This window comes from Ambystoma mexicanum, chromosome 6p (assembly GCF_040938575.1).
Source record: "Ambystoma mexicanum isolate Mex_15411 chromosome 6p, UKY_AmexF1_1, whole genome shotgun sequence".
In the NCBI taxonomy this organism is placed as follows: domain Eukaryota; kingdom Metazoa; phylum Chordata; class Amphibia; order Caudata; family Ambystomatidae; genus Ambystoma; species Ambystoma mexicanum.
The window spans coordinates 913,531,071-913,555,747 of NC_090935.1; the positions used below are offsets into that span (position 1 = coordinate 913,531,071).

Genomic DNA, 24,677 nt, shown 5'->3' on the forward strand with positions numbered 1-24,677 from the left:
TCTTTTGTTACCACTGACAAACAGAGATTTAGATGGATGTCAGGAAAGGGGGAAAGATACAGTTTCTGAAAATACGACTGCCATGTCTCGGATGAGATTGAGTTTATTTGGGCTGCATGTAGGGAAATGTCAGATGTACGATTGAGTAGGGCCCAGATGCCAGCTGTAGATTTTGTAATTAATTGTTGCAGCATTGTTTTCCCTTCTAATTCGTACAACTTGGCTCTTTTGATTTGGAGCCATTTTTTATACTTTCGTTTGGCTGTTCTTATTTCTTCAGCCATATTTGTTTTTTGTGAGTTCCGCAAATGTCGGATTTCTCGTCTCAAATCAGATTTGCGATAACGTATTTCCAGGTCATGGGAATGAGTGTGCCGCTGTTCATGTTGCCCATGGCTTGGAATAATTCGAGTGAATATCTGCATGGCAGCCGTATAATCTTTAACTATCAGATTACTCCGGTACATGGTCTCAAGGTGGCAATTAAGAATTCTCAATTTTTTTTTGTCCCAAGACAATCTATTTCTCCCATTATTCACGACAGCCCCACTTACATATGTGTTAAACCATTGTGTTGCTTGAGCATGGTCAATCTGTAATGACAGTTTAAGTTTATGATGATCACTTAAATGTGTGTTAAGAACTTCCAACTTTTGAACTGAAATAAAATTTTTAGCATTAATATAGATGTAATCAATTATAGCATATTGGGCACCTCTTTGCCAGGTTGGCTGGGCGGGGCAGTCACCCCTCACATTTCCATTTAACCTCACAAAGTTGCGTTCGGCCATAATAGATGACCATTTAATTTCATCTTTCGAGAAGGGCACAAGCCCTTTTGAGATGAGATGTAGATTGAGATCGCCCAGTATAAGAATATGTGTTAAGGCCTTACCAGTTGCCAATCCATCTAAAATTTCTATAAGTTGCTGGAAAAATTCATCAGAGGTTAGTGTGTTACTACACCAATAGATATTGACGATTGCTATTCTGTGGCGGGTATTACTTAACTTTACTACCTGGAATGATCCGGAGGGAACCTTGCACATGGTTGCCTCTAGTCCACAGGTTTTTTTTACTGCTAATATGAGCCCTCCTTTAGGTCTGCCGTGGGCGCCTTTTTCTGCGGGGGTGAAATGGATAGCATGCGAGTCCCAAATCGGGGACCGGACAAGCCACGTTTCCTGAAGGGCAACAATATCACTATCACATAAGTCCTTGCTTGGTATAGAATTCAAATGGCTATGACCTCGTGTGTTCCACGAGATTAAAGTTAGAAGCTTCATTTCCTGGCATAGTTATGGTTGTCTTGTTTGATTCATCACATCTTGTTGCGAAGAGCCATTAGAGGATGATGTGAATATACGTGACATGTGGCCCTGTAGTGTGACAGGACTAGGCATTGTTTCTTGAGATAATATGAACCCCAGGTCAAACAATGCCATTCTGGCCTGCCACAAGGTCTCAGCTACCAATCGAGATCGAATGTACAGGCGGGCAACAGACAGGTCCGCATGATTTATAAACTCGATCTGTTCAATATCCAGTGATAGGATAGCTGTGAGGGCTGGAATTTCTGCACAGATGTTAAGAATACTCGACCGATTCAGATCATAGGGTTTAAATGGGGCGTCTCGACATTTTATTATGAAATGATGATGAGTTAGGTCTTGTTTCGGTTTGGACTGCGCCGTTCGATCTCTCGACAGCATTGATGGTCTGGCTGGAGAGCGGGCTCTTCTGTCTTGGTCGATGGCAACAATCGCCTTTGGTCCCTGTATAAGGGATTTAAGTGAAGGAAACCCTTTTTCAGCCAGTTCAGATGAATTCATCTCCTTTGGAAGTAGATTTTGGGAAGCATACTCCCACAGCACGCATAAAACTGTTGTGCTGCAATGAAGAAAACATCTGTTAAAAAATTACTCTCAACGTAGAAAAGTGACGTCTGATGCAATAATAAAATTTGGAAGGCATTAAATACACTCAAGTCCGTACCGCCGGTAATTCCCTATATGAACTTTGATATAACAGTGAAGAATCAAGTGGTGCCAAATATTTCCAACGAGTGACTAAAGGCTTCAGGGTCTGTTGGTGAACCAGAAAGGAAGTAAAGTGATATGCTATTTATAACGTGCTTAATACCCACAGGTTTCTAAGCGCAAACCCGGGGATCGAATCTGTGTTCCTCCATGTCGCCTTGCTTCTTAGGCAAGCACATTTCCCCTGAGCTATCCTTCCGAGACCAAGTGCCAGCAAATACTTTATTCTTGAATACAATAGAGAAGAACTCCCTGAACTTGTGCTATTCACTACAAAATGAAGTGAATAGCCGTTTTCAATGGCAGTTTTTGGTGGTTCCTACTGACTATTTCGAATGACATTTTCTCGAATGCCATAATGTCGAAAACATTTAACTGAAAAAAAAAATTCTGATGTATTTTTTTTGTTATATTTTGTTTGCAATGGGGGTTCCCCCCAACCCCACCCTTTTTTTTAACCCTTTTTTTACTGGAAAAAAAAAAAGTACATTAAAAAAGAATACATTCGAAAAAAATGTTTTCGTTAGAATGATTTCGACATATTTGTCATTCGAAAAAATGATTTCGACATATTAACTGGATACCGTTTTTGGTACAAGGGTGGACCTATAACAAGAACAGGAGGAGATGTGGCCTCTCAGCTCAAATCTATTAATAATGTATCAGTTTTGCCAGCGCTGTTAGTTGCAAGCACTATGGAGGAGGAACATAATGGGATGGTTTCTGATGAGGGACTGAATAAAATGGAGCATTATGAAACAGTCAATTTAGCCCTGAAAATGTTACTGAAGTTGTGCACAAGGAGTCATATGGGTATTCTAGACAAATGGGAGAAATATGCGCCCACTGAGTCATTGCGGAAAACTCTAGCAAGGAAAGAGGCACCCATTTTGCAACCAGTTTCAGTAAATGCCTCTCCGCCTGATGTTGACATCGGAGGGGGCAGTGATAAACAAGAAGGAGGATGGCGACTCCATGAAGAAGCGTCCTTAATTTTGCATAAAGAGAAGCGAAGACGCAAGCGAGCAAGTGATGGCTCAAAAAAATGTGAATTTGAAAACAGAGACCAATATAGATAGAGAGCAGACGGAAGATGTTGGGGTTCCCAGTAGATCTTGTGTATTGAGTAAGAAAGCTCGAAAAAAGTGGCAAACAGAAGGTCGAAAAGCACAGAGAGATTAATGGGGAAATTAACAAGTTGGGTGTTGAGAACAAATGAAATCCTGCACAATAAAACAGGATTGGGAAACTAGCCCCTTGTGTCTTTGATTGACGAGGTTGGTAGTAATGAAGGGCAAGATCTAGATAGTTCTACCCCATCTCACGTAGCTCCCACTGAGGCTAGATTGTTGCAACAAGAAATCCAGCTGATTGGAAAGCCTGTTCCAAGCAAAATGCTGTCCCCAGTGGTTAATCTTTGGACTTCACCATCACAGAAGGGGACTCTGCGCCACTGAATAGAGCCCATGTTCTGCAGCTTTGGGTCAGATTCCAGCTTTGAGAGGGTTGTAAAATTAAGACTTTAACTATGTTGAGCAATTAGAGTGTTCCCATTTCCCGACATCTAGAATTCATTGCTGGTCAAATGAAGTGGTTAAAGCAATTCAGGAGCATTTGCCTTCGCTGGTGAAAAAGGTTTATGCTATTGACCAGCATGGTCATCCTGGAAGCATGATTAAGAATGGCCTTGATATAGGTAGTAACTTGAAAATCACAGCCTAGGCGAGAGGGAGGATCATTGCACATAGCCAGTCTGAGGAGTTGGAGCACCCTATGTTTACAAAAAAGCAGGAAAACCAATGGGCTTGGCTATCCACTTTCCTGCCGATGAATGTTCATAATAAAGTTCTGGAACACGAGAGGGCATAGCACCATCTAAATGGTGATACAGTGTCGGCTCAGTGGTTAAGATCAGCGGGTGTGATTTTGCTTCAGGAAACATGGCTTATCTCTGGTACTGGGCTGGATGATTATATATCCTACACTGCTAATGTAACAAAGGGTTTGAGAGGGAGACCCATTGGAGGATTTGTAATGGCCTGTCATACTTCTTGTATTCAGAGGAAATAGTACAATTTGAAGGAGACACCAATGTTTTGAATATTTGTGTTGTTATTTCTCAAGTCAATTTGCTTCTAGTGAATATGTATGACACCCCTGGGGGTGGATAGACAGATTGAATACAAATGTACGAAGTTATAATTAATAGGAGGTTGTTGAATATAGATGAATGGGTACTTATAGGAGGGGGTTTAATGCATGTTGCCTTAATAATCATGATGAAGACAAGGAGACTTAGGATAGAGATCGGCCTAATAGACAAAGCCATCATTGGGGAAACTTTTTTTAATCTAATCTAGAATTGACAATGGTTAATGGGTGAGCTGGGATTGATAAACCTTGTTCTTCTACCTGAAAACTAGGTGAGAAACAGGCAACTTTGGATATCATATTTATGGATCATGCACTTTTAAATAAAGCAATGTCATTAGGAGTCAGATTTAACAATTTTAGTGATCATGCTATTGTTACTCTCACATTGAATGAGCAAAGGGACTCCTGTAGTGATAAGCGGAAGGGAGAAGATGAGTTAAACCCTAGGAAAAAAGTGTTGGATGGACGGAATAGAACATGATGGCAATAAAAGGGTGTGTGAGCAATTTTGGAGAATGGAGTCTTAGGGCCTCATTACACGGTATGCGGTAACCACGGCACTATTAGCGCCATGGTTGCAGCCGGTATTTTACCGTGTCCGCCTTGGTGGATGGCGGAATTACTGGCCTACTCCAAGGTGAGTGGGGCCGGTAATTCCCCATTCACCAAGGCACTTCCCCATTCCCATTTATGCCCCCATAGGGCTCAATGGGAATGGGGAAGGAGGTAATTACGGTACTGCAAATTTCGGTACTGTAATTAGCGCCAAGGTCCCTTTGCGGGCCCGTTCCTTAACGGCTGGTAAAACCAGCCGTTGAGGTTGGGTCCGGCAAAGGGACCTCATAGTAAGGCAGTAAGGGTTTACCGGTACCAGTGCCCTTACCAGTACCGATGAACCCTTACCGCATGCCGTGTAATGAGGCCCTTAGATTTTTACAAAAAGTTACTCCTCAACAAGTAGCAACTTGGCATAAGAAATTAACTGCCACTTTTCTTCCGATTGGTAAATTTAATATTATATGAGAATAGCAAAAAGTACACATTCTCCGAACAGGTTCTGTGGACAGATATGACAACACTCTCATTAATTGTTGAAATTCAGCGACCCTGTAGGTCGCTGTTCTGAATTGCTCTGCACTCTGAAGTAAACTGCACTGAGAATGGGTCGTGTGTGGCTGGCTGACATACCCTGGAGCAGACGTTGGGGTGGAGGCGATAGTTGGTGTGCTGCTGCATACTGGGACTATGCTCTCTCCCCACCTGTTGCCTCACTCTGTCGTGTTGCAGTTCGTTACAGTGCATTGCAGTGCAAATTTCCCACAAACCGTGCATTCCAGGGTTGAGGGCCAGTCCTTCTACGACCACATTGAGGTTTCGTTGATTTCAGGCAACCGTCTTCTGTGTTGAGGTGCTAAAATCCCGGGAAAGGGGTGGTGTGTCCAAATGTTATATAGGCAGTGATGTCCAGAGGGATCTGACAGGTAAATATGCAGAATTCGGGAAAGTTGGTGAAACGCTGTGGAATTGAATACGGAATAACGCTTCACCAACCCACATACAAATTTAGAATTTTTCTGGAATCTGGGGAAAGGGGTGGGATGTCCAAATGTCATATAGCCAGTAATGTCCGGAGGGTCCTAACGTTTAACTATGCAAGATTTGGTGCACACTTGTGAAACGGTGTGGGATTGTATAAGGAACAACGCTTTGCCAAGCTACAAACCCACACATTTTTTTGAGTTTTGCTGAAATCCAGCAAAAGGGTTGAGGTGTCCAAATGTCATCTACGGTCCTAACAGGTAACTGTGCAAAATGTGGTGCAGATTGGTGAAGAAGGAACAATGCTTCGCCAAGCCACAAACCCAGCTACAAACCCACACATTTTTACTTTTATAAATATAGATGGTAGGAAAATGAGTACAAATGATCCTGAAATTGTAAAGCTAAAGAGGAGTTTGAGGCAGGAAATAAGAAGAATAAAAGTGCACGACAAAACTCTGACAATTTACTCCCGATTAATAAGGAAGACAAAGAATGAATATACCAATTGGGGGAAACATTATAGGGCTTCATAAAATAATAGAAGATGGCAAGGTATGTATGAAATACTAAATCAGGGTAATCGTATTATTATTATTATCATTATTATTATTATTATTATTATTATTTCATATTTGTAAGGCACAAAACGCTCGTAGGCCTCAGTGCGCACGTGAGAGGAGAGGTGAAAACAGTAGGAGCACAGAAAAGGTCAGGCTGTAAAACAGTCAGAACCTGTGCCTCCTCCCGTTTCCGCTCCTTCCAACACCTGACCCCCCTCCACTGGAACCCTTTGCCTCTCTCTATCTGCTCGTCTCCTACCCTTTCCTCCTTCCGCACCTCCCTCAAACCTCTCCTTCTCCATTCCCTGCCACGACACCCCCCTACTATCACTCACCTCTCCTACCCCCATTCTCCTCCTCCCTCCCTTATCCTCTCCTACCCCCTTCCTCCAACCTCCTCCCACCTTCCTTCCCCATTCTTCCTAGCCTCCCCTTCCGAATAATTGCTCTATATTCTGTTTTGGAGACTGATTCATGTTTGTAATTTGCTTCTTTTGTTACAATTTTTGTTATGTTAATTGTACCCTGTTGTTGTAACTGTACAGTGCTTTGGTATAAAGCGCTTTATAAGAATAAATACAATACAATAAAAGGTGCTAATCATTTGAGTTAAAAGTGTGTTTTCAGTGCCTTTTTAAAGTTGATAAGACTGGGCGTATTACTGATAGAAGTAGGAAGAGAGTTCCATAAAGTAGGCACATAGATTTGAAAGCAGGTACCTCCAGAATGTCTCAACCTTAGTTTACTAGACCATTAGAACAGAGAATGTGCCGAATGGGGTCCATTTCTATTCTCTTGATGTAACGGTAGTGAGTGCAGAAACTTTCATGTTTCAGTAACGTGGTCTTGTGGGCCTAAATTACAAGTTGCAATAACGGCCCAATTTTGAGTAGTCTGTATGATGTATAGATTATTTGTAGATGTTCCAGCGAGTAGGCTTTTGTAATAATCAATCAGAGAGTTCACTAATGCAGTGGTCAAAGATGAAAGGTGCTTAGCTGATAACTAGGTGCTGATCTGTCTGAGAAGTTTATTGACATAAGCACAGAAAGCTTTGATTTGCAGTACCTGGTGTTTCAATGACAGTCCCCAGTCAAGAGGGACTCCTAGCGTTTTTAGTCAGATGGTAAAAGTACTGTATTTAGGGTTCTGCTTTTTTAACCGTTGATTGGAGCCAACAAGCATGAGGTTGTTTTACCAATGGAGGAATCAGAATCGTGGTCACCAGCTAGCTCCAGGACCAGCTGAATATTGTGAGCATAATTTGTATATCTCATGCTGGTGGTATCCAGCATTCGAACAGGGGACACATATATTCATTAAACAAGGAAGGAGGCAAGCAGGAGCCCTGTGGGACTCCACAAGAGAGGAGATCTGGGAGGGCCTGAAAACAATCCACAGCAACTCTTGCCCTCCTAGGGCCGAGAAATGAGGCACAAAATGCAATGGTAGACCTGCAACTGTTTAGCAGTTTGCCCAACCTTTCTAGCAGCAGAGAGTGGTCGACCAAGTCGAACGTGGCAACAAGGTCTAACAGCAGAAGAAGTGCTATCCTGCCACAATCGACTACTTCAGCCATAGTGCCTCTCAGGTGCAGCATGTCCGTTTCTGTGCCATGCATGGCATGGAATCCGTACTAACCAATGCGCAGGAGGCCATTTGTTTTAATATGCTCCAGGAGCTGTAAGTATGCAGCTCTGTCAAGAATTTTAGGAATAAAGGGGACATTAGTAATAGATCGATAATTGCCCAGAACCTTTGGAATGAGGGCTAATTTTTTTGGAACTGAGGTGATCCAAATATCCTTAAGATTTTGTGGAACAAGTGAGCTAAGAAAGGATGAATTGACAATATTAGTGATGACGAGGGAGAGACAACAGATAGGGGTCATTACAGTAGGAGGTAACCATGCTGCTATTAGCGGCATGGCTACCCCCATACCGGGTACTGGGTCCGGGTTCCTTGAATGAGGGATTACTGGGCCATTCTGACCTTGGAGGGCCCGGTAATTCCCCATTCAGGGAACCCAGACCCTGAACATCCCTATTCCTATTCGAGCCCCATAGGGCTCAATGGGAATGGGGAGGGTTCTAACAATGGGCCCGTTAATAACGGGCCCGTTATTATCACCCTGGTCTACTCGCGGGACCCGCTACGGGCACCTGGTAAAACCAGGTGTCCTTAGTGCGTTCCCGAGAGCAGACTCGTAATGAGGCGGTAAGGGGTTGGCGGCTCCGGCACCTTTACCAGCGCCGTTAACCCCTTACTGCCTCACTCGTAATGACCCCCATAGAGTCCTAATAACAATTGCAGGTCATGTACCACCAACACAAGTGGTCAGTTTAAGCCCTCTCGTGATGTTAAGAAGGGATTCTTGGGTAAGTGGGTTGAAGGAGAATTCTGAAGGCATACCACCAGTATCATTTGTCAAAACATCATCATTAGATATAGGGCCGATATTATCAAGTAGGTCTTGATTGATAGAAATTTGATTGTTCTTGATTTTGGTAAAATATCTACCCTAAGTTGCTTGACACCATAAGTCACTGGGGGAGGGGGTAGTGTTGATAATGCTTTTTATGCCAACTAATTTTTTTAAAATAATGAATAATTATTTTTGTCAGATAAAGCATTGGTTATCATTTGTTCAAAGTTCTTTTTTTTGTTTTTTGCTAAGAGAATAGCCTTTAAATAATTTGCAACTGCTAAGCGATAAGTGGCAAGGGTATCGTGGCAAGGGTATCAGGACAAGGGTTCTTCCTCCACTGCCTTTCGCAGGATCTTTTGAGTTTCTTATTATTAATGATGTCAGTGGAGAACCATGATTTGCCTGCTGCTTCAGTTTTTACTTTCCTACTTGTAATCGATGCTAGCTTGTTAATCGCTAGGGCGCTGATATTATATTCAAGCACAAAGGAATTTGTTTTATTGGTGCCTGAGAAAAGTAAAAATAGAGGGGTGACAAAGTCAGAGAAGGCTGTGGTGGTGACTATTTTTAAGTTTCGGGTTCGAATTTCAGGACGAGGTTGTAAACAACCTTCATATAAGGGGTGGGAAGAATAAGTTCAAAAGAAATCAGATGATGGTCAGTACATGGACAAAGGGAAATGTTTAGTGATCCGATTTGGAGGTTTCGGTAAGTAACCAGTCCAAAATATGTCCATCCTTACGTGTGGGATGTTTTATATGTTGAGTCATCCCAATACACTCAAGAGAGGTAGAGAGAAGTGGTGACAGGATCAGAGCTGTCGCTTTCCCAAAGATTAACGTCACCCAGTACTATGGTATGGTCAGTAGGTTAAATGCGGCTCCCAAGAAGGTAAAGTATTTGCTCTTCAAACGGACGCATACTTGAAGGTGGGTGATAAATAATCACGATATTAATAGTAGTGTTGTTGTCAATTTGTAGTTTTATAGAGAGATGTTCACAGTTGTCTACTCTAATAGTTTGAAGAGTATGGACTTGAAAGGAGTCCCTTAGTAAGAAGTTATGGCATACCTTTATTAACAAAGCAGGACATGATGCCGCGCCTGCTTTTGAATAATGTGAAGGAAGAGAACTGGTGTCATTTTATTGTACTCTTATGTTGGGCCTGAACCTGCATGGGGCAGCACAAGTCTGGAACTGGACTGTGCAGAGATTGTGTAAATTATTAAGCAACTAAAACAATCTAGAGATCCAGGCCCAGATGGGCTGGCCAACAATGTCTAGATGAGTGACCCTGAAAAATGGGCAGCGATACTCCCCGCTTTGTTTAAGTCATATTTAGAGTACAGAAAAATTCCAGACTCCTGGGAAAAGGCCCATCTGATACCTATATGTGAAAAAGGGGATAGGAATGAACCAAACAACTATAGACTGATGTCCTTACTGGACCTCTCCAGCAAAGTATTTTCCACTTTACTACTAAAGCAAATTGGAACATGGGTTTGTAGATTGAGGCCATTAATTGTATTCCAAACTGGTTTTCAGATTTGGGCTCTATATTTTTTTTTAAAAAACACTTTATTTTTGGTTTGCATATTACATCACAGCTGTTCCATCTCTCCTCCAATATCAGGATACAAACAGTATTAATACATCACCCCCATCTCCCATGATCATGTATATTTGCACATTTTCATTATTTTTGGCTACAAAAGAGTTCCGGGTTATCGGGCTTCATGCAGAGTCTATTCACTATCGGAGTTCTCTGTGTCTGATAGAGTTCTACCCAGGTATGCTCTGCACAGAGTCCAAATGTCTTTTGGTCTGCATGCTGTAGGCGTCATTCCTATATAAGTTTCCTCGCATTTGTTGACATATGTTAGGCCTTTAAGGAACTGTTCTGTGCGTGGGGCGTGGCTGCTCTTCCATATTTGGAGAATATACTTCTTTGCCATTACGCCGGCGACATTGAACAGTCTTCTAGTTTTTTCTGGAATTTTGCCTATATCCCGGAACAGGTATTTTTGGGGGCTGGGCTGTGTGGGGATCTGTGTCATGTCTTCTAGTATATTCGTAACATCAAGCCAAAACTCGGCTATCAGGGGGCAAGCCCAGTACATGTGGAATGCGTCCGCTTGGGGGCTGCCTCATTTCGGGCAATTTCCAGGTATTGTTACGCTCACCTTGCTCCCACAGGGGCGTCGGTCGGAACCGGACTGCTGCAGCCTCCACCCACGTGATGCGTAGTGCAGCCATGACTGACTGGATCTGCCCTCCTAATCTGTTCTGCTTGGCTCGTAGAAATATTCTCCTACAAGTGGAGAGATGGGTTTAGCTACTTGTGGATTCACATGATAGCACCCCCACTGTCCTCCCCACAAATCACCTCTGAAGTGCCCTCTCAGCAATCTCACCTTATATTCTTGAAGTGAAACCCTCCATCCTGTGACCAGTTACTTCACTGGCTTGAAGATATTGGAAGAGTTGTAGACGAATCCTGACTCCGAAAGATCCTGGCGAAGAGCCGTAAGTATGTAGTTCATAAGAGTTCAAAATGTCTGGAATTCACTCCTGTCCAATTCCTCTTTTATCTTGCAGCTTTGACCCAATAAGAAGATTGACAGCTGAAAGCGCTCTGGTAAAAGTCTGTGTTACCCAACACTGTCCGGTGAATAACTTGCTGCTTTCTCCTTATCTTACAGGTGCGGCATAAGATGATGTGGGGCGCTGATGAATTATACCTCTGGCGGTAAAATCAGGTAAGCATATGGCGGCTAAGGAGATTGTCTCTGTCTGTTCTCTCTGCTCACCTTGTTGTTTCTTGTCTCCCTTAGGTGCCGGGATTCGGTGATGTAAAGATAGAGACAGCGCCGGATCGAGGAGATGCTGCGTGGAACGGTGAGTTTGGTGCGGCGCTGCTGCTGGCAATGCGACGCGTTTAAAACAAAGTCTTTCCTCTGGTTTGAAGATGCGATGAATCCGGAATCAGGTAAGAAATCAGGTAATACTCTTGTTCTGACCTTTGCTTCTTCCATTCTTTCTAGGTGCTCCAGGTTCGAGGCGGGCGTGGCAGAAGGCTGGATGCTGCTGCTGGCACGGTGAGCGTTACACTGCTGGATTCAGAATAACGCGAAGCATGTGCTGCTCTTCGGGCGTGGTTTAAATAGCCTCCAAAGTAGTCCCAGGTAGGTATTCCTGCCCGACCACACCCGAGTAACAAAATAGTCCCTAAGGTTAAGTAGTCCCTTCCAGGCCTCACATGGGCTTGGATCTTCTTGCAGCATGGTCTGCATCAGGTAAGTGTGCACCTATGAGCCTGGCGCCTATGGCGCCAGGACTGATGTCCCATATGAGCCTGGCGCCATAGGCACCAGGACTGAAGCCAGACAGCACTTAGCAGGGGTTGCTGGGTTTTCTCAAGGCGACATGATGCCTGCTCCCGGGGCTGATGGACGTGGTCTGGATGCCCGGGTTATGCATCATGACAGGTATGGAGTTATAGAATTTCGCCATTTTGACTGGGGTATGGTGGAGCCTGTTCAGTATTTTAAATTGCATCAGTCTAAGGCCGGCATTCAGCGAGACTTTTTTTGAAAGGAGGCACTATCTGGACCATTTCCCCTCTTCTATTGTTGTGCCCATGTCCTTTTCCCAAGAAACTTTAATATTATTCAACGATTTTGAGTGTGTTTGAACTATATTGTATAGCTTGGACACCCCTGTACCCATCTGCGAATACAATCATTGGTAGCATGCATGTTAAGGCGGTTCTTCTGGGTATGTTGGCCATTGCTTCTTGAATGCTGCTTTCATGCAGTGGTATTGTAAAGTAACCAATTGGTTTCTCCCCACTGTGTCTGCAAAATCTTCTGGGGTCACGAATCTTCCATTTGGGAACATGTTTCTCATTTTAATCTCATAGTCTGGGATCCAGGTTTTATGTATGCTGATGTCGTATGTGGGTTTGATGCCTGGAAAGTTCCATAGCGGGGCCTGCGAGTCATAGGGCATGTCTATGTGGAGTCTCTTACTGATTGCGGCCCATGCTGCGATCTTGCAGGATGCCGGGTCAAATTTACAATCGTCTTTGTGGGTTTTTGCGAATATTATGGAGCGCAAGTAGTTTGGACGAACCGAATGCCGCTCAATGGGGAAATGTGGTGTTCTGTCTGTGGGATCCTGCCATTATTTAGCGTATTGTGCCTGCGCCACCTGGTAGTACAGTTCGAAATCAGGTGCAGCAATACCCCCCATTTTATAGGGTTCTAGTTTGTTCCACTTCATTCTGTTAGCTCCTCCATTCCATATGAATGTCGTCGCCATGGATCGCAGGTTTTCGAAGAAAGGTTTGCCTGGCCATATTGGAACATTGCTAAAAACATAGAGGAGCTTGGGTAGCACCACCATTTTGAGTACAGCGACACGGCTGATGAGTGATATGGGAAGTCTTGCCCAGATTTGGAGTTTAATGTGGATTGTCTGCACTAGGGATTCGTAGTTGTCCACGTACAGGGACATTTTGTCTCTAGAGAGCAGGATTCCCAAGTATCTTAATATGGTTGGGGGACCATCCAAGGCCATGTGTGTGTGTAGGGCGAGCTGTGGCCTGTGTCAGCGGGAAGATTTCAGACTTTGCAGTGTTTATTATGTAGCCTGAATGTGCAGTGAAGTCTTCTATCACTGCTAGTATAGGGGCCAGGTTTTTCTCTGGTTCTCGTATGTACAATAGCGTGTCCTCTGCATATAGTGATATGGATTGGAGAACGCCAGCCATTCTTATGCCCCTCAGCTCTTGCTCCAGTCTGACCGCTGCTGCCACTGGTTCTATCGTGAGAGCAAAGAGGATGGGAGAAAAGGGGCATCCTTGCCTGGTTCCCCTATGTAGAGTGAAGTGGTTGGATAAGGTGTGGTTCATTAGGACCCTAGCTTTGGGGGAGGTATAGAGCAATCGGACACATTGTGTGAAATATGGGCCAAACCCAAATTTGTTGAGGACCTCGAACATGTATGTCCATGAGACAGAGTCGAACACTTTCTCAGCGTCCAGTGATATAGCCACTGCTTGTGCCTCTGGTTTAATCTGTGCCAAAATACCGAATAGTCTATGCAGGTTTAGGGCCGTGGACCTTGTTTGAATTAAGCTGCATTGGTCAAGGTGTATTAGGGTGGTCATTTTGGGTAACAATCTAGTGGCGAGCACTTTTGCATAGATCTTAGCATCTGTGTTGATCAAGGAGCGGGGCTGATAGGAGGACAGCTCATGGGAGGGGCGCCTAGGTTTTAACAATACCGTGATGAAAGCGTCCATCATTGTGTCTGGGAGTGAGCCAGAGCTCATGGCCTCCTCCCATACAAGAGTTAGTATTGGGGTGAGTATTGTGGAGTATGATTTCTATAGTTCTGAACTCAGGCTGTCTGGGCACAGGGTTTTTCCAGTTGCTAGTGATTTCATCGCTTCAGCAATCTCTTCGCTAGTTATCTGCTGTTCGAGGGCCCAGTTATCCTCTATCGAGAGCCTATGAAGAGTGATCTTGCTTAGGTATTTCTTTAGGTCTTCCTGAGTACATATATCATGGTTTGCATATAAGTCATTATAGAATTTGGTCAAATCAGAGTTTATTAGTTCTTCTTCCCCGTTCAAAGCTAGTCCAGTTCCTGTCCAAATCCTTGTGATTGGGGTATGGTTGTATTCATTCCTCAGTAGGCTCACCAATTGATGTCCCGCCTTGTTGCCCTCTCCGTATCTGCGTGCCCTGCTTGGTGTGGCCATGTATTGTTGTTCTTTGGTTGCCAGTTCATTACATTTCTGAAGGTGTGCATTGATGTCGGCTAATATTTGTTTATTATGTGTTGTGCTATAGTCAGTTTCAAGTGTTTTCAGGTATGTTTCAGTTTTGGGTAACTCGGTTCTGACGGCCTTAAGGAGTCCAATAGTTTTAGACATTATGTTACCTCTCACCCATACCTTGAATGTTTCCCATATGGTCGACCATTTGTCTACTGACCCTTTGTTTATTTGGAAGAACTGCTCCATTTCGATATGTAATGACTCTGCCACATTTGGGTCTCTTAGGCTATTTGGGGGCATTCTCCACTGTTTAGTTGGTGGTCTAATGTTCTGGATTGACACTTCAAGCGTGACCGGAGAGTAATCTGACAATGTGCGGAGGAGTATATCGCAGCGCTCTACTGAATTAATCAGGGGGGAGGAGATGAACCAGTAGTCTATCCTTGACTCTGTGTCATGTACTGAGGAGTAAAACGTGTATTGTCTGTCTATCGGGTGTATCCCTCTCCAGGCGTCCATCAGGGCAAACTCCGCTAGGGCTTGGTGTATGATGGTGGCAGATCTAGTGAGGTTCCTTTGTTTATCCGATGACCTATCTAAGGAGACATTGAGTATGGTGTTTAAGTCCCCTCCCCATAGCACCCACGTGTCCATTGTCAGGCTAATTTCAGCTAGGACATTAATAATAATAATAATAATAATAATAATAATAATAATAATAATAATAATTTGGCATTTATATAAAACTCGGGTCATCAACGTTTGGGCCGTAAGTATTGATTAGTATCAGTTTCTCGCCTACCACGGTGCCCCACACCACAACATACCTGCCCTGGGGATCAATTTTGCTTTTCTCGGTAGCAAACCCCAACGAGGGGTGTATTAGTGTGAGGACTTCTCTATTATGGGATGAGTATTCAGTATAATGTCTATTGCTCCCCCATTGTCGTAGAACACTTTCATTAGCCCCTTGTAAGGTATGGGTTTCTTGGAGCATAGCTATGTGTGGGCGGTACCTGTTAATATATGCCCCTACTTTACTGGCTTTCGCCCTATTGTTCAGACCCCAAATATTCCAGGTAAGCAGTTTGAGTTTCAACCCTGCAGGTGGATTTGTTTTCTGTGCCATTTTGTTAAACTTAAGCGGTGCTTGGGGAGAGGGGTCCTTCCTTTGAGGGGTTCAGCGTGTCATACAGTGATTGCATTTTTTGCATAAATCAAACTAGTTAACCTTGTCTACTGATGCCTAACTGGGGCTCTCACAGGGAGTAATAGTGTTCTTAAACAACAAAACAGTCCCTTGTTACCTGTGCCCACCCCCACCCACACCATTGGTGCCTACATGATGATGATCCCTTGTTCCAAACTTGTGGTTTCTCCGGAGGGGGGCGAGTGCTGAAACGCCACCTTTGTAGTCGAGCGCATCTCATCCGGCTCACTTCAGAGTGTAGGAGCTGTGTACTCCCCATCTACCACATTCACAACATAAAGTTAATAAAGGATATCGTGGATCTGCGGTCAGTCATTGGAATTTCTTGGTTCTTGCACTGGTTGTTGCAGGTCATTCTGATATTGTTCGTGTCTCCCAGGGGGGAGAGGGATTGAGGCTTCTACATAGGCCAGTGCCGCTGCAGGGGATTCGAACAAGTGTGCCCATCCACCGTGTTGTATGCGCAGCTTTGCGGGGAACAGTAGGATGTAGGGTACTTGCCTCAGCCTTAGTAGGGCGTTTGATTGTTTCATAGGATCGCCTTTGAGTTTGGACTCCCGCGGAGAAGTCGGGGTAGATATGAATATTGTCGTTACTGTGTTTCAGGGGCCCCATTTGTCTTGCCAGCCTCAGAATAGTGTCTCTGTCCCTATAATTCAGTAGTGTGGCGATGACAGTGCGGGGAGGGGCACCCGGCTTGGATGCCGGGGCTCGGGTGCAATGACCCCGTTCTACCAAATATTGTGGGGAAAAGGAGTTTTCTCCTAGAAGGGATTTCCGCAGGGTTTCGATTTGAGATTCCATTGGGCCTTTGCAGAAGGATTCTGAGAGCCTGATTATGGGTATGTTGTCTCGACTCCAAGTTTATGCACTTGTCCCGGAGCTTATTCATTTCCCCTTTCAGGAGTGTTTTGTCACATGTGTTTTGATGGGTTGAGTCTTCGTTCGCACTGATTCTGTTTTCGATTTCCGTGATCCTGGCACTTGCTTTGTCAACACGGGCTTTGAGGGAGCCTATTGTTGAGACGATGTCATCCAATTTCACATTGACTGCCAGGAACTCATTTTGCACCATGGTTAGAAGGTGATCAAATTTCGTGTCGTCTGTGGCCGACAATGGGGTGGCAGTCGATAGGTCCGGGCCATCGAAGGATGTTTGTGAGTTTGTGAAAGAATCCATCGGGCCAGTCTTCCTGTTCTTTACTACATTTTTCCCGGGCATCTCGAGGGTGTTTATTTTGTTTGGCCCAGCTGAGTTGGAGGGTATGGGTACTTGAATGGATCCGATAGTTTCTGTGCCAAGAGCCAGTACAGCGTGGGCGCAGGTTGACTGGCGCGGTGGTCCAGAGAGAGACAGTGTTAGAGTGTTGGTTTCCTTTCTTTTCCTGCCTCTTTGGTCCTTGGTGGTTGGCCTTCCAGCACCCTATAATCTCAGCTTCGGGATGACATGTACATGACAATTTTGGCTGCAGGGCCAGAGTGTTCCATGGGGTGTCTGCACTTTTAGCTGGCCAGTATCAGCGGGCCGTTTTGTTGGAGGCTCTTTTTGTAAGTCATGCAAGCGCCATCAGGAGTGGACAGTGCCCTCCCATGTATTCACCCGTTCAATGATTTATGTTGCTGCAGGGAGGAGTGTTGACTGTTTAAGGAACTTCCCTATGGTTTATTCGTCTCGATTTCGGTGAAGATCAGACTCTGGTGGTTGATCTTCTGAGATTTTATGTTCTCTGTGTCAGATTGTCATGCGCAAACAGCGATGAAGGCTGCAGAGGCAGAGTGTTCTAGAGGCACTGTTTGTTGATAGATGTCAGTGGGCCGTTCAGCGAAAGTTTGTCCTGCACCCACGCAAATATCAGTAGGGGTGGACTGTGTCCTCTCCCGTATTCACCGGGCCATTAACGTGTATTGCCGTAGGGAGGAATTTTGTCTGAGTAGGAAATAGCTTTGTGGCCAATTGGTCTTGATGTTGGCGAAGATCCGTCTCAGGTGGCTGACCTACCGACAACCTATGGTCTTAGTGTCGGGTTGCTGTGCTCTGAACAGTTATGCCTGCAGAGTTGGAGTATTTCTGTGGATTTTGGCACCGGTGGTTAACGGGTGTCTGCAGGCCGTTTGCTGAAGGTTTATCTTGTAAGCTACGCGAATGTCGTCTGGGATGGAGTGTGCCCTCTCACGTACACTCCTGTTCGGTGATTTGCGTTCCCACAGGAAGGAGGGTTGTCCGCTTAAAGCTCTGCTGCTGGTTGTGGGGCCGCCGCTGAGTCCAGGTCCGCGGCCAAGTAATACCGCCTGCATGGCCACCTATGTGGCTGGCACTGTGCAGTGTGAGTGGGGCCAGCGGTGTCCGGGGCGCCGTGGCCGACCGCAGTCTATCGGATGGCCTTTTCTGACATTTTGCAAGCTGAGTGTAGCGGCCGAGGTCCCTGGGTAGCGCAGGGGTTGCTTGAGGCGTTCTCCGGTGGAGGGGGTGCTGGGGCCGGACCCACTGGGTTAGTTGCCCAACGGGGGTCGCACTGTGTGTGCTATGTAGAATTCCGCACGTTTGATCGGCGCTCTGCTTGTCTCGGTGGTGGCGCGGGGGTGTAGGAGGATGGAGACGTCCTTACCGGTAGACCCAGCTGCGCAGCTCCCCTCGCCAATGACCACGTTCCTGAACCGTACCACCACCAATGTCCGCGGTTGACCTCGGGCAATTTTGATCTCAGGAGCAGCAGCGGCTGGTTGATGTCCCTGCCTCTGTCGTTTGCCACCTGCAAAGCGGACTCGGCCTACGGTGAGGCCCGCGTGCCCCTAGGAGCCGCGGTCCACCCGTTCGGTCTCCTGGAACTGTAAGGCGGCGCGGAGCTTCTCGTCCGCGACCTCAGTGAGAGTTCAGGAGTTCAGGAATCCAATTTCTTCCGTTCTTTCGATAAGCAGCTTCAGGAGGTTTTGTGGTAGCAGCTCTGTTTGTGGCTCGGGGGGACCCAGCAACTGGATGTATTTGATGAGAGGATTTCTGCTGGAGAGGAGCTCCACTCTCAGGCGGCCATCTTCGTTGCACAACAGCGACCCTTTCGGCTCTATACTATTTTTAATATCTTTGTGTTGAATGCCCTAATAGCTCAGGCCAGGTTGAAGGCTAATCCTCCCCTTTATGTAATCTCTGTGGATTTTACAACAGCATTCTATTCTGTGAATCGCAATATCCTGTGGAACAAATTGGATCATTTAGGAATTCCACAATCCTTTTGGTACAATGGCTAAGGTGAGACTGAACAGCATGGGGGAGTTTTCTAAGGAAATACCTAAGGAAATACCTACGGGAAAGGGAGTAAAGCAAGGTTGTGTATTAGCCCCATGCTGTGCATTTTTTACCTGGCTGATTTGGAGAAAACTTTGTCTGGGGAGAAGAGTTGTCCACCTAAGATGGCTAATGTACAGATACCTTGCTTTACCTATGCAGATGATGTGATAATTAGGGATCACACACTGATAGAAATAAAAAGAAGTATTAAAACACTGTTGAAATATGCAGGGGACAACAATCTATTTGGCCTCAAAGTAGGCAAGCAACCTTCAATTAAGACTTTGGTGGGAGTCATAGAGATGGTGGCAAGTTTTGTATACGTGGGACATGAAATTATGGCTAGGGTGCACGATACAGAATGGTTGGACCATAGGAGAACAAAAACAATGGCCATTATTGCTCTAATCAAGACATTTGCAAAAGATTATGGAGGGTACAGTTTGCTTGGAATAAGCAGGTCCAGTAAACAGAAATTGGCTGCAGGTGTTGCATATGCATTAGAGAATGTTACAGGGAATCTAACTGGTTAAATAAGATAGAGGGTGCGATGTGGCCTAAGGTCAAAGGTCTATCCCAAGGCACGCCTATACAGACCATTTGACTGGAATTGGGACGTATCTCCCTAGCTGCCCTAGTAAAACTAAATAGAGGAAAGCTTTATATAAAACTCATGACGGCGGAAGGAACTTCTCGCCTTAGATCTGGAGGAAGGCAAGAGTGGGCGGGCCTCTTCATTACTATGGGACTTCGCGACTGATAATGAGATTTCTTCACTCTTATTGCTTGGCGCAGAATTGGGAAGTGCTGCCACGGAAGCCACTTCAAGATCCTAAGCGGCATGTCTATCTGTGGGATTGGGCTATGGAATTTGAAAACATTGAAAAGCTAGTATGCCCGAGTACATTTTTAGATTACCGTTTATGTTCCTAAAGGCACAACCATAAATTTGCCATTTTCCGAATCCAGTGTATAGGAGATTTTTCTTCTAATGCGGCTGAATAAATTGTGAGTTAGAACTGTGTGTAGTGCATGGTATAAGATGGCGGCAGCGGAAAGATATTGTAGACTGTGCAGACAACAAGATGAGATGGAAACTGTCAGACATGTTATGTCAGGGTGCAAAATAGCTCTAAATATGAATTGTTTTGGGGCTTATTTGTGAAAGGAGTGCATGAAATTGGGTCATTGAACTTTGGTTAAGCTGTTCAGCAGGAACCCGACTGTCTCTTAAGCTGGTCACAATGCGATTGTGAGAATTAGATAAAATAGCGATATTTGCACATAATTTGGAGTGATGAACTATTTGATATTATGGGTGTAGTGTATATATTTATATTTTAAATTGATTAACTGATAAAATGTAAAGTTTGTGCGGAAAGTTAATTAATTGGTTAACTGCTTTATGTTTTACTTATGTGTGAAAAGTTAAATTAACTGAAACACACTAATACAAATAATAATAATGTATTTCATTATTCATTTCCCTATAAAAAATAACACATACCTTTGGTCTCCACTATTTTAAATATTTCATTGAAGGTTTTAGATGAGCAGAATGCCGTACAGCTGCCAATGCCAATAAAGCATATAATGGAATCGTGGACCTGGCAAAAGGGAATTCCACTGCTAACATTAAACACAACCACTGGCATCATTACTGAAGAGCAATTCTATCAGGAAGCACATGACAGAAACGTTTCTCATGACAAGTAGGTAGAGATGTGTGCATTATTTTCAGTGCATTTGTATTGGTTTTCTATACTGTCGTTTTCATGCCAAAATATTAATTGTTTGACTTTTCTGCAACACATAACTGACAATGCAATTCATTAATATTTTGAAGTTGAAATGTTTTGCCTGACCCAATTATTGGGACCCGTGCAGTGTAATGTGCAAGAGTTAGCAGTGTTACTCTCAGTCACTGAGTCCTTCCAATTGGCGGTGATGACCTTCAGAGCAAGGGCAATAAACAAATCATATAGCTTGGCAGAGGGATACAAGTCAATGTTCGTGACCGCTAGGCTACCCAAAAAGATATTCAAAAAAGATAGTGGGACATCTACTGTAAAGATGAGTTTGAGGTATTTTGCTAAAACTTTACTACAAATGGACAATTAAAAAACATGTGTATGAGGCAGGGGCACCGCCACATGTCCAACATGTATCATCAGCATCTTTCTTGGATTTGGATAATTGTAAGGGAGCAATAAACGCTCTATGAGTAAAGAAAAACAGATGCTGTGTTATGTTGGCTGACGCAGATATGCCCCTGATCCTAGAGTATAGTTGAGATCGCATGTGGTCATTAAGAGTGCAGCCAGAGTCATTTCCCCATAATAAGCGCGTAGGCCATACAACAATCACAGAGGTCAGAACATTTTAAAGTTTTGAGGCCTTAACATCGGAAACCATGGTTAGCTGTAGTAGTCTAGAGGCATCGGGCAAGAGGATGATATTTGAGAAATTATGGGGTGCATCCAGGCAAGAATAAACCAAATTATTATAAAAGTTTAAATCTGAAATAGGGATGGAATAAAGATGTACCATTTGTTGGAATGAGAGAAAAGAGGGCCATTGACAATTTGCTGAATAAATCTGATGCCTCTTTTTAACCAAGATTTGCGATATAAGGCTCTATTATTAATAATAGTATTTTTGTTGTGCCAAAGCAGCAGAGAGAGGCTCTTGGAAGGTATTTTAATGTGAGGGAAAATAAACTTTTTTAGGGCTGATATAGAGGCCTTAATGGGATCTGATAGGGCCATAGAAGAGTGTTTAAATACATGAATAAGGTCAGCTACCTCATAGCGATGTACCAGATGTTTTTCTAGCATGCACCAGGATAGAATAACTGAAGCATCAGGAGGGGCAAGCCAGCAGCGGGCTTGTTCCGGAGGAAATGCTGAATTATATGATTTGAAATCCAGAAACCTGACCCCTCCCATGTCATATGGGGCTTTTAACTTAGCAACCACAATTCTCCTACATTTACCGGGACCCCATAAGAAATTGAGAAGAATGGAGCAGATAGATTTGAAAAATGAAGGGCACAATGGGACCGGGAGGAGCTGCAAGTAATTTAAGACAATGGGGAACAGCATCATATTTATGTTGTCAAGCCAACCCTACCAGGAGACCACATAGAGGTTAATTCTTTGAGGCTATCTAACAATATGTGCATATTAAATTTGATAGTATCACATATTGTGGGGGCAAAGTGAATACCAAGATATTTAATAGAATCTTTTTTTTTTGTATTCACTTTATTTCAATTTTAAAATAAACACACAGTAAACAAAAACAAAACAACAATGCAAAGCCAGTACAATTTACAGATCGCAAAATGTCGAGCATGAACATTAGCTATACTTAAAGCAAAAAAAGGTTATGAAACCAATAAGTCAAGCAAATCAAAAAATAACATTTAATAGACTCTTGACACCATTTGAAACCAAAGATATCAAAGTCATGCTTCTTACAGAAGGAGTTGAGGGGTAAAATCTCTGACTTGTCTTTATTCATTTTATTAAGTTTGTAGCCAGACTCTTCAAAGGCAAATTGATAGTCTGTTAAGGAGACGAGGAAGGTTAAGTTTGGGATTCTTAATGAGGATAAGAATATCATCAGCATACGCCAGTGGTCTTCAAACTTTTTTGGCCTGGGCCCCCCCTGAGCAAAATGTGGGCAGGCCGGGCCCCCCCAAAAATGCCAAATGGACAGTATGTACAAATGGCTATGAACTATTGTGCACTGTCACTGCACCCTACGCCCAGTATAGTCCCTAGGCTCCCACACCTGCTCCCATCACGGCCGCTGGGCCCCCTTTTTGGAATCAAAAAGTGAGGAAAAGACCTCAAATTCGTGAAAAAACAAGTCAGCGGCCTATCTGACATGAGAACAAAAAGAGTATCAGACCAGGAAAAAGGAATAAAAAGGGAGAAAAAGGTAAAAAGAGGTAGGTGACACCAACACGAGCCGTCAAAAGAGAAGAGACGACTCTCAACAGTAAAGGGATGTCATAGCAGCGCCCGACTCACCAACGTTATAGCATAAAGTTAAGGACGGCATTGAGTAAAGCCCAACCAGGGAAAAAAGAAAGAAAACAAGAGTCTCATGTTTCAGAAGCGGTGTAGGCGTTGACAGGAGAGGATGTGTACGTGCCCTCATTTTTGATTGATTGAATAAATGCCTTCAGGTCAGCAGGATTGTCAAACATGGCAGTACGCCCCTCATGAGTGACTTTAAAGGAGCATGGGTGAAACAAACCATATCTAATATTGAGCTGCTTTAATGCAGGGTGGAAGGATAGGAATTCTTTCCTATGTAGACTGTACTCTTTGCGACATCTTGTGAGATATGCATTTTGTTTCCATGCCATGTAAGAGAATGTTTCTCCTTGTTTGTCGAGATTATTAGCTGGAGCTGAGTGTATTCAAACAAATAGAGTATAAGGGTTCTGGGAGGAGGATGAGGGGATGCAGTATTTCTTAATGGACCAAGACGATGAGCTTGTTGAATGTTCAATGATGTTTCCATTGGAAGATGAAGTTGGGCAGGTAGCAGCTTCTGTACAAATGCAATGGGGTCTGAGCCTTCGCAACCTTCAGGCAGGCCTGAGATACGTAGGGTGTTACGTATGCTTCTATTTTTCAAATCTTCATTATGTTTCTGGAGAACATATTGTTTTTTTCATGCTGCAACACCCTGGGTGAAACATCTTCTACAAGCCCAACCCTTCTCTCCACCTCCTCTATTCTATCCTCAAAGCCCTTCCATCTGTTGAAGTTTTTGGTTAGTTGTCTGAATAAATGGTTTCAGTGCCCTGATTTCTTGTCGAATAGTCTCAATGGCTGGATCAGCCCAGCTGAAAGGAGGTGGTGAATCACTCTTTGGCCTTTCCAAGTTGGTTAAAGGAAGGTTAGTATCTTTGATGACTGATGATGCCTTTTGATTATTTTTGCTGGTGGCCATTGTTGGAAAAGGCACCAAATAAGAGACACCAAGTGTAGCAGTAGCTGATCAAGGGAGGTTGCAGAATGATGCAGAGGGTAGTAGGGAGGACTCCATGGAATCAGAAGCAGGATACAAAGAGTAGTAGAGGGCCTACAACATCCAAGTGCTCAATGAATTGAGAGAAAGGATTCAAACCGTATATCAAATATGAGCACTAATGGTTGTTTAGATATAAATATTTTTTGCTTTGTGTCCTCTTATTTATAACTCTCTTTTCACTTCACTTCAGTTTTTCTCCTAAACTATTGTGCTTCTCCTCCACTCTTTTCACTCTTATTCAATTAGTATCCCTCTCATGCTGCCAAATATTAGTGGAAGTGTAAATTAATTAACTTTTTTTATCCTTTATCCTCCTCCTCTCTTTTCTTTTCTTATCTCTTTTTTTCTCTCCTACTTTGCAAAAATGAAATTACAGTCCGAAGGGGCAACGCGATAAGAAGAAAACAGTTCAAAATTAGAAGTTTGATGAATGTGTGAGAAAACGTAGCTTTGCGTTATTAATGAATGATGGAATTGAAGTAGATGGAGCTCTTAGGTGGTGGCGCTGTTGTCCGGGTGGAGCCGGTAAGGCCCAAGCTTGCGCACTGTGTTATACGCAAAGTCGGATTTCTCCTCTCGCGCGGCGGCTGTTTCTCTACGCAGCTAGCGCTGGAATGA

At 43.9% G+C, this 24,677-nt stretch overlaps 1 protein-coding gene across 1 annotated transcript in view; it reads left to right on the forward strand.

Moving 5' to 3' along the window:
• The window catches only part of LVRN (laeverin), a 933,533-nt gene that overhangs the window by 514,902 nt on the left and 393,954 nt on the right, over window positions 1-24,677 (forward strand). The window contains exon 10 of the mRNA XM_069625536.1: window positions 20,547-20,716. Within this exon, the coding sequence (XP_069481637.1) occupies window positions 20,547-20,716 (170 nt within the window). The remainder of the gene's footprint in view (window positions 1-20,546; window positions 20,717-24,677) is intronic.